The sequence below is a fragment of the Nelumbo nucifera genome, chromosome 4, assembly GCF_055504915.1.
Source record: "Nelumbo nucifera cultivar China Antique chromosome 4, China Antique-T2T, whole genome shotgun sequence".
Classification (NCBI taxonomy): domain Eukaryota; kingdom Viridiplantae; phylum Streptophyta; class Magnoliopsida; order Proteales; family Nelumbonaceae; genus Nelumbo; species Nelumbo nucifera.
Window position 1 is genome coordinate 48,777,919 of NC_142652.1, and position 10,171 is coordinate 48,788,089.

General features: G+C 34.9%; 1 protein-coding gene across 1 annotated transcript; it reads right to left on the bottom strand.

Moving 5' to 3' along the window:
* Window positions 1-4,607: 4,607 nt before the first annotated feature.
* LOC104611818 (uncharacterized) lies at window positions 4,608-5,889 on the bottom strand. Its single transcript, XM_088904492.1, has 2 exons — window positions 5,482-5,889; window positions 4,608-5,286 (listed from the first exon to the last, which is right to left on the bottom strand). Exons 1-2 carry the CDS (start codon window positions 5,624-5,626, stop codon window positions 5,039-5,041), a joined length of 393 nt encoding a protein of 130 aa, XP_088760618.1. The 5' UTR covers window positions 5,627-5,889; the 3' UTR covers window positions 4,608-5,038.
* Window positions 5,890-10,171: the final 4,282 nt, after the last annotated feature.

Here is a 10,171-nt window from a genome sequence, read left to right on the forward strand (position 1 = left end):
GATGTGCTATTATGTCATGACAGCAGTTTTTGGCTCGTGCATAGGTGTGATGGTGGGCCAGCCTGGGCGGTGTTTCCAGGCCTACAAACATTAAGGCTGTATTTGGTTGCAAACTTGCAGTGCAAATAAATTTGCACTGGTGCAAAATCATGGCAGTGCAAATGATTTGAGTGTAAATTCTGACCTATTTTTATTTCAAATTTTAGCTTATTTTGTTTTATTGCAGTACAAATGATGTAAATTAAGACATGAAGCGGAATAAACTTAAATCCAGAACAAAATTAAACAAGAATTTGCATTTTTTTACATTTGCACTCCCATGCAATTGTACTGGTGCAAATAAGTTTGCACTGTAACCAAACACAGCCTAAATATATTTTTAGGCTTGTTTTTTTTTCTCTAAACAGGCTTGATGAAATGAGCTTATTAATGAGGTAAATTGCAAATGAACTATGCTGAACTTTAAATGAGCTATGAATGGGAACAAGATAATTAATCCTTTTATCCTTTACTATGCAGAGCAGCTCCTATTAATGTATAACAGATCAGATGCCTATCCAAAAAATAAATTCAAAGGGTCATTAACTAGAACATCTCCTATAGGTTTAATCAATTTATTAAAACCTACCCTACGGTTTGTACTTCATTAAAACACCCGCTATAGTTCTTGACTGATTTACTTAACCTTCCATTAGATTAAAGTAGAAAACCATAGTTTTGGCCTTAGTGTTTGTTGAGACCAATCTAATGTACAGAAAAAAAATATATATATAAATGAAAATACCTTTCTTGCCCCTAGTAAAACACTGGTAATATAATTCCTTTCCATCAATTTTATTCTCTTCAAAGGAAGACATGTTACAAATTAATAACATGGGATGCATAGTTTTCTATTTTTCATTTTGCTAAAACCAAATGTATGGTATATTGGTAGATTTGAAAATCAAACATTGATTTTAAAAACTCGAGCTAGGGGTGATTTCATAATAAAATACCATGAGCCCATGCCCTTGAAGTGGTCAAGTTGCCATTTTCATGCAGTAATACAAAAGATTCTTAACAGAAAATCGATTAAATAAATCAGTTTCAAACTATAAAGGGAGTTCTGTAATAGTAAACTAGACTACTAGAGAATGTGAAGCTATGGGGGAGGGGGGGGGGGGGTGTTTTAATAAATGACCCAAATTTAACGCAGTTTTAACTAAGGTTTTAAATATTGATACAGGCTGATCTGTATCGGTGCTTTTTTTTTATGTTTTATTTATTTATTTTTTCAAAACCAGTTCGGAGGGGTCGGTTTAAGTTCTGGCTACCCTTTGAACTGTGGTCTGACCCAATAGACCTTCTGTAGGGAAGTATCAGGAAGGCCCCAATCTGATATGTATTTGTTAATATGGGCCGATACGTGATGGAATTTTGAACCAAAGAAATTGAATTACTGAAGTAAGACAAAAGAAACATGATTGTTAGGCAACTTGGTGATGAAAACAAATGAAATGATTGTTTGAAAAGTATTAATGCTAATAGTAAAAGATGAAAAGAGGGTTTTTTTTTTCATATAGCTAAACAGAAAAGAAACAATACTAAGCAGAAGAAACATTACAAATAAGAGGTTCAAGCCACAAGCTAACACCTTAGGCCACCAAACTACCCTATCTCTAAACAACTTAGCCTAGAGTGAGCACAACCCATAAAAGTTACTTTTCTATATACAAATTTTACTGGTTCAAGGAAAAAAAAACACGGAAAAGAAGCCAAGCTCATAATTTTATCAATCCAAGACTGAAAAGACCAAAAAATGCCAGACAGATTTCCATTGCAATCTTCCATAGACAGATTTCCATTGCAATCTCCCAAATTTCCGCAAACTCTGCCTCTATATGCTTAGAAACTTTTCCACCTGAAGCCATGATATATTTTAACTCGTTAGTAAAGGCATAAAAACTAAAAGTTGCTACAGACAGCTTATCAACCCCACCATCACAAACTATCATATAACTATTGTGATGCAGGACCTTAGGGTGTATTGTATCGTATTGGTGGATGCCCAACACACTTGTTTACAAACAAGTGTTTTCGGGATCCCATTTATTTATTTAAAACTAAAATTTGAAAAAAAAATTAGGGAAATTTTCCAATTAGTACCTTGTACTTTGGGCTTAGTGCCACTTTGGTCTTCGAACTTTAGAATGCGACAATTCAGTACCCAAACTTTCAAAATGTGCTAATTTAGTACCTACTGTCAATCAACCATTAACTAGCCATTAAGTGGCATTTTCTAAAGACATAAATGTTCTCTAAGTGTCATCTAATTTTTTTTATCAACCATTCAAACATTGATAAAAAATGAACAGTCTCAAATCCTTGCCTCTTCTGTTCAAGAAAGTTGGAGTCACCAGAATGTCCACTAAGATGTGACCCATCTAATTTTTTGTCAATGTTTGGATGGTTGATAAAGAGAATTAGATGACAATTGAAGGGCATTTATATCTTTTTCAAATGCCACTTAACGGCTGGTTAATGGCTGACTAACGATAGGCACTAAAGTGGCACATTTTGAATATTTGGATATTGAATTGTCGCATTTTAAAGTTTGGGGACCAAAGGTGTATTGGTACTTTGTACCATGCTTGTATCCAAGACAATTGAGCATCTAAAAAAAAAATTAAAGACTTTTCGGTATCACTTAGTACTAAAGGAAGAGTTAGGATCCATCATATGGATGGCTGAACCATACCAGATGGTTGGGCGAAATTTATAAAATTTTGTAATCCTTTCGAGAATCCAATTCCCTATGTTTTGAAAAACTACATTTTCCTTGGATCGATCTTGCATTGAATTGGACTAGATTTGAAACCAAACAAAGAGGGAGATGTATACCTGATACGGATGCCACAAGTGTAGATCCCAAGGTGGAAGTTCACGTTCAAATCAAACCTAAAACCAGCATCCACTGAAGATGACACAGCGTAATCTTGAACCTGGTTCAACAATGTAGTTTTTCAACAAAATTGTAATCCAACTCCTTGGATCGAATTGGGTACGTGAGTATGGAATTCCTCTAAATTTTTCTTGCAAAAATCAAAGAGAGAATTGATCTTTATCAGTCCCAAAAGCTATAGTCGAACTAGGGTTTCTTGGAAGACAAAAGAAGAAGAAGAAGAGAGAGAGAGAGAGAGAGAGAGAGCAGAATCGAGAGGTCTTCTAGTTCAATTTGCCCTCTTCTTCTTTTCTCTCTTTATGGAGCACTTCTCCTAATCAAATTAGGAGATTATCCAAATCTAAATTGGATATGGACTCTTTGAAGAGATAAACCTTATCCTCTTAAGAGGATAGGTGCCTCATGTCACATGACAACTTAAGCTATCATGTGACAACTTAATTAATCATATTAATTACAGGCTTTAAGCTCATCAGCTATAAGGCTTATGATCCAAGGGTGTTGCATGACCAACTTAGGCCTGATTTGTATGACATGGGACCCCACAATGACTTCACATAAGTTCACATGGGTTGGGCCTAGCCTCTATGAAAAGGTATTGTTGAATTCATTGCTAAACGTAGCGAATTTTTGAATACATCACTATGGGATCAAAATGGGCCCAACATTTACATTAAATGATTATTGAATCCAACCATCCTATGAAAACCTAAGGATAATGGGCTTAAATAAGATAAAGCCCATCAAATAATCAATCCTTAATGGTTCGGTGCCAGAAGACTTTGAAGGAGAAAAGAAAGAAGAGGAACAAAGGCAAAGTAGCTCCTTAGACTCAGAGACCTGGGTTTTGTTAAAGAGATTGATGAGCAAGAGAAGAACATGGGCGTGCCTGTTGGTGTTGGTGTACGCTCTTCTTCTGTCTTCATCATGGAACCTCCTTTGTTCCATTCTGTCTTGGTACAATTCCAACATCTCTTCCACTTCTTCTAATGGAGCCGGAGTTGCTGGGCGGCCAGCTCTTTATGTCTTGGTGCTCTTCAGCATTGTGTCCAATCTGCTTTCTATGGTGGCAATGCTGGCCGTTGCCGTCCTTGCAGCCGTCGTGGCATGGATTACTGTGCTGGCGCTCCTCACTTTCTATGGTAAGTCTCACTAGTCTCTAGTGTTAGAAGGGAGGAAGATCATAGTAGATATTACGGGGTTTTCCATCAAAGTTGTGATAAGGGAAGGGAATATCGAGGAAGATCACGGCAAATATTATGGGGTTTGCCATCAAAGTTGTGATCAGGGAAGGGAATATTGCTGTGTTTACAGAATCAAGAGAAGTTTTTTTCTCAAGTTCTTAATGCTTTCATTTCTTAATATAATTGGCCATTACTTATGATTTTGCTTGTTTGAAATAAAAAACAGTTATGTGATATTTGCTTTGAAAAACAAAATCATACACTCCTCATGTATATATTTTACATTTTTATTTTTCTGTGAAGGGTAAAATAATAATATATTAACAACCGTTAGTTTGTTTAACGTCAATTTAGTAACATTGCGAGTTTTAGACATAATTTTATTAGGATAAATCTCTTAAACTACTCTATTGTTTACAAAATTGACAAACTGTACCCTTACTATTTAGATATTATCTGGTGGTACACAAGTCTTTTGACAATTGTAAGGTAACGAAATGTCAAATTTACCCTTCACTATTTATCAAAATTTCAAAATGTCAAATCCTCCACCGAGTTTCAATACCTCTCAAGCCTGAAATCATAGTTGTCTGTCTCAAGCGCGTCAGTTCTGGAGAAGAGAAACAGAGCTGAACTCGAATGATCATTTCAAGGCAAGAGTGGTTTTGTAGTCTTTTTCTGGGTGTTGAAGAAAAAGTTAACACCAGCTACCTGCGCTAACTTCAATCCTGACCGAAGTTGAAGAAAAAGTTAACACCATCAACAATAGAAAAATGTATTAGTAATTAAAGGCTGGAGGTTAAAATTAAAAAAAAAAAAAAAAAAATCTAAAGAAATTCAAGAAAATGAAGTTAAACGACGAACGACGAGCGTTTCCTCCAAGCTTGGTTAGCAACGAGCAGGCTATTCTGCTTCAACGACATTCCAAAACGTTGGATTCTCTGAAATTCGTGTAAGAATTTTGGAAGCTGATTCGATGAAAAATCTTGAGGGGTTGGAGTTCATGGGATGCAACTTCACTATTGTTACTACGGTGGCTGTTGTTATTGCGCATATCTTGTTGGAGAAAACCAGTCAGAACTGAGTTGAAGATGAAACCAACATCATTGGATTTTCTCAGGTGCCGGTCCAGCAGCAGAGCGACTATTTCAGTTTCAGCAACTGAAAAGAATACAGAATTATAACTACAGATACAATCACAGGACAGAGTGAAAAACACAGATGAACATATCTCTCTGACTGATCAAAGAGTGTAAGAGGGAGTTGGACTGGGTTGGAGAAGCATTCCTGGGAATTTTGTAACTTGTTCTCCCTTAATGCAACTACAATCTTCAATCCAAACCCATTCCCATCTACCTTTTTCTGCAACTTCTCTCCAAACCAACAATTCAGACCCAAGATCCCCGTACAAGTATACAGCCTCATCAATCCCCACACACTTGGTACTAAACCAGTTTCCTTTGCCCCCAAGAAACTTCCTTCCCAATTCCGTTGGCACCATTTCCACCAACGCCCATTCATCTCCAGTTCGAAGCTCCCATATGCAAGCTTGTCCCTCACAGTCTCCCCCAACAAGCGCCAGCCTTCCCTTTCGCCTCACCAGAGTTGCGAACTCCGTTGATCTACCTTCGGCACCTTCACCTCCTTCCACAAACCAGTGCTCACCTCGAAGCCCATTACGCTGTAGGCATGGGCAGATGTCATACAGAAACCCATCAGAGTACACACTCTCATTCGGGTCCAAACTGTCAGCCTCATTGCAAATTCATCACAAGGCATCCATCCAAAACTCTGCTGCCATTTATCAGCTCGCGAATCATACATTTCCATCGTAGGTTCATATGTGGTACCCCCACGGGTTGCCGTCAACATGCCTCCGGCGATGTAAACTCTGAAGGAGGAGAGAGCATCATCTCCAGTCTTGTCCACCCCAATCACGCCCACAGCCATGGCTGGTGCGTGGGGTGTTAAAAGGGGGAAAAAGTCTGTGACGTCTGGTGAACAGGTTACACAGCGCCAATTGGAGGGGAGAATGAACGGCGAGGAACCACGGAGGTTGTCACGGCCAGAGCCCTGCCGAGACTGTGTAAGAAGGGCAAGTCTTGCCACACGTCTGCCAGTGCTTGCAGGCTGTTGTAGCACGAGGTAAGGAGTCCGGCGAGAGGAAGGAGAAGAAACACAAATAGCTGAGTGAAGAAAGGTTTCTCATTAAAAACAGAAAACCAGTGGCCAATACCGGAACTAGCTCTTTCGACTTTCTTTACCTCCTCACCAAATTTTTGCGGTTCGGAAGTTGTAGTGGCCGTCGTTGCTTTATTCCAAAATCACTGCCACGCTGCAACTTCGAACGGCAGCGGTGAATAATAAGGGTAATTTGAGAATTTTAAAATAATTATCAATCACCTGATGTCACATGTCACGTGTGAGTGGAGTGTGAATTTTTAAAATAGAATAATACAAAATTTTTAAAATAGAATAATACAAGAAATATAAAACAATTTTAGACACATCTATAATATTATATATTAATCATATAAACAAAAATAAGTATGATAAATAATAATTATTTTATCAATGATATAAATGAAATGAAAAAAGTAAAAATTAGTTTGAAAATGAAAACCATTTTCATATCTAGATGATACATCAATGATATAACCTTCCAAGTCAAATGGGTCAATCCATGATGTTACGACTAAGTAATAAATATTAAAAATATATATAAAAACTCAAAGAAAAATATAAAGCTTTTTGATATAATTCTAATGTTATATATTCATCATATTAAACCAAAATAAATGTGAAAATAAGAATTACTTTTAACAATGATGAAAATGGAGTACAAGATTTAAAATCAACCAAAAAAGCAAATGGTTTTCTTTTTCATCCAAGTGATGGGTTGGTGGTTCAACTGTCCACATCAAATGAATCAACATATTATTTTATTATTAAATAATAAAATACATAAAATTCTAGAAAATGTAGAAATTTGTAAATAAATTTGAGCACATTCTATAATATTATATATTCATCATATAGAATAAGTGTGATAAATGAGAATTATTTTCATTAATAATGGGATAAAAATTAGGAGAAAAAAATAAAAATAATTAATGTCTAATACATGACTCCACTAACCATGTTAAAGGGATATATGATTTAATTAGCTAGGTCACATTAGGAAAGTGGTTTGGTGGTAAATAGACCTACAATCTTGAATTAAGTGGTGGACTGATCAATCTAATCAATTGATTTGACCACAATATTAAAAACCAATATTTAAACAATATATTTGAATTGTTTTTCCTCCTAGTAAATAAGTAATTTTATTATGTCATAAATTAAATAATAAAAGATAACAATATAGAATTTTTTATAAATTTTATAAAAAAAATGAACATGAATTAATATTATATATTATTAAACAAAAATATTTAAAAAAAATGTGAACTATTATTAGCAAAGATAAAAATGGCTAAAAATAAAAAAAAAATGAAATAACATCTTAACCATAGTCCATTTTCCTGGTTAAATAGATTAATGGTTCAATTAGTAAGGTCATTTAGTTATTGACCAAGTCAATGATTTTTTTAATAAAGTGGTTTAGGTTAAAACATACTAAAAAAATTGTGTTCAATTGACAAACTAATAAATCCAACTCTATGGTTCAACCACATCTTGAAAACATTGATAGAAACTATAAGAACATTTGAAGTTAAGTCTTTGAATTGAAAGACAACATATCCACCATTATGCTTTGATCAATTTTCTTTGTTTTATGAATTCTATTAAAACACTAAAATATTATTATTGTCATCATCATTTGAGACTGGCACGTGCACATTTATTAGTACCATTAAAGCTCCATATCGTTAGATATGAAACAACACAACCTTTCACTATAATGGCCTAGACCAATCTGCAAAAATCAAAGACTCTTGGTGTCCTCTACAACTGATCTTTGTCAACGTAACCAATCTGAAGCTCTTGAATATTCAAGTAGAAAAAGAAAACAAAACAAAGTGGTATTATCCATTAGGGTATATTTGGAACAACAAAACATTACATGATTGATATACAAAGTATGGGAGTGTCTTAGTAATAAACAAACTAAAGAGTAGGTCTTAGTACTAAGGGGGTGTTTTAGGGCCTGTTCATTTGCTATAAAGTTTGACATCTGAAAGTATAATAATTACATTAAGAGGTATATTGGTATTGGTGAACTTTTTTTTCCTCTGAACTCTGAATTTTAAATTTTGAAAATGATCAAATATCCATTTTGACCCCATATATGAGAGTTTTTGTTTGTCTTTTTTCGGGGTATCATTGGAAAACAAAAACTTGTAATAAGAGATGAGAGATAAGAGGAAATGAACAACTAATTATATTTTAAAATTAAAAGGTTCCTCTCAAGAGATAAGAGTTAAGAGCAAAGGAATAGGCCCTTAGTGAATCACCTTTTATAAAACAATCAAATCATGGGGTAGCAAATTCAGGAAATGCATCATAAAATATCAAAACATAGTAGATGAGGTGGTTTGGTTACATGCATAGTCTACATCACCCATTAGAAGAAGTGATCTTTTATAAGTTTTCACTTGAGCACTTCAACTCATTAAATGTTAGAGTAATGTTCGGCCATGTGGTCCTTGTTTATAATGAAGCGAGATAAACATTATAAAACTCATCAATTTGGAATTGAATAGACTTTCACCTATAAGCATCCTAGGGAATAACAAGTATTCTCTCTTTCACACTCTCTTATTCTTACACTTGCTCTCGCCTCGGTGCCTTAGTTCTTTGATCACCTTGATTGACTTAATCGTTGTCAGAGTCTCTAGCCCTGAGCCCACACCTTAGGACCTCTGATGTTTTTTGTGCTTACAATTGAGACCTATAGCCAGTCTCAACTCCAGAATTTACTACACTCGTTGCCAAGTTTGATAAAAACAACAATGATGATGATTCTAGTGTTTTCTTATCAAAAACTCATGTAACAAAGATAAATAATAGAAACTTGGTGTATTGGTATATTTATTGTCTTTCAACCCAGAGACCTAGTTTCAAATCATCACACTTGTAGTTTATATCAATGTTTTCAACTTATAGTTGAATTGGACAGTCAAATTTTGTCATATGAACAAATTTCTATGTTTATATTATACATATTCATGAATTAATACATGACTCTAGGGATGGCAATTTTCTCCATCCCCGATGGGTAACTGATTTCCTTGACCCAACGAGGTTGAGGATGGGGATTGTTTTGGCGAAATGAGGACAAGGATGAGGATTAATAGTGATCCCCGACCAAGGTCAAGGTTGAGGATGGGGAATGAGGTCCCCGCCTCACTCCGACCCCAATTATATATTAAATAGTATTCATATTAAATATATATTATTATATTATATATGATATTATATATACATATATCAAAATATATTTAAATTATTATTTATTTATTTTAAATAAATTTATTTTTCAAGAAAATACTATTAATTAAAAAATTTCAAAGATTTGGATCCCCATAGGAAACCTATCCCGTCAAAGATTAAATTTTTATCTTTGTTAAGGATAAGGATGGAGATTTATTCCAAAATTTGGGTTGGAGATAAGAAATATGATCTCTGCCAAACCTTTCCCGTTGCCATTCCTACATGACAGTTCTAATTCCTTAGCAATAGCAATATTGGAGTTGGAATAGGATTCAATAGTGAGCGTAAAAGATAGACATGCCCAGCGAAATAAAGGAAAAATAGCCCAACCAAGTCAAGTCCAGTTAGCTTGGGCCTATGTAATAATTCTTTTTCTTGTATTAGACATCATATAATTTAAAATTTTATACACAATTAAATTATAATTTTTTGATGCCATAGGCCCACAAAGCTTGGCCCATAGGCCACATACAAATTGAGGCCTAGGCTTAAATTTAGGCCCAAGGTCCGGTTGGTTTCCCACTTCACTCAGCCTCTCAGATTTTTGCAATGTATAGGGTAAATCCGTCATTACACAAAAACAAGCGGCCCAAAATAGATTACAGAAGAT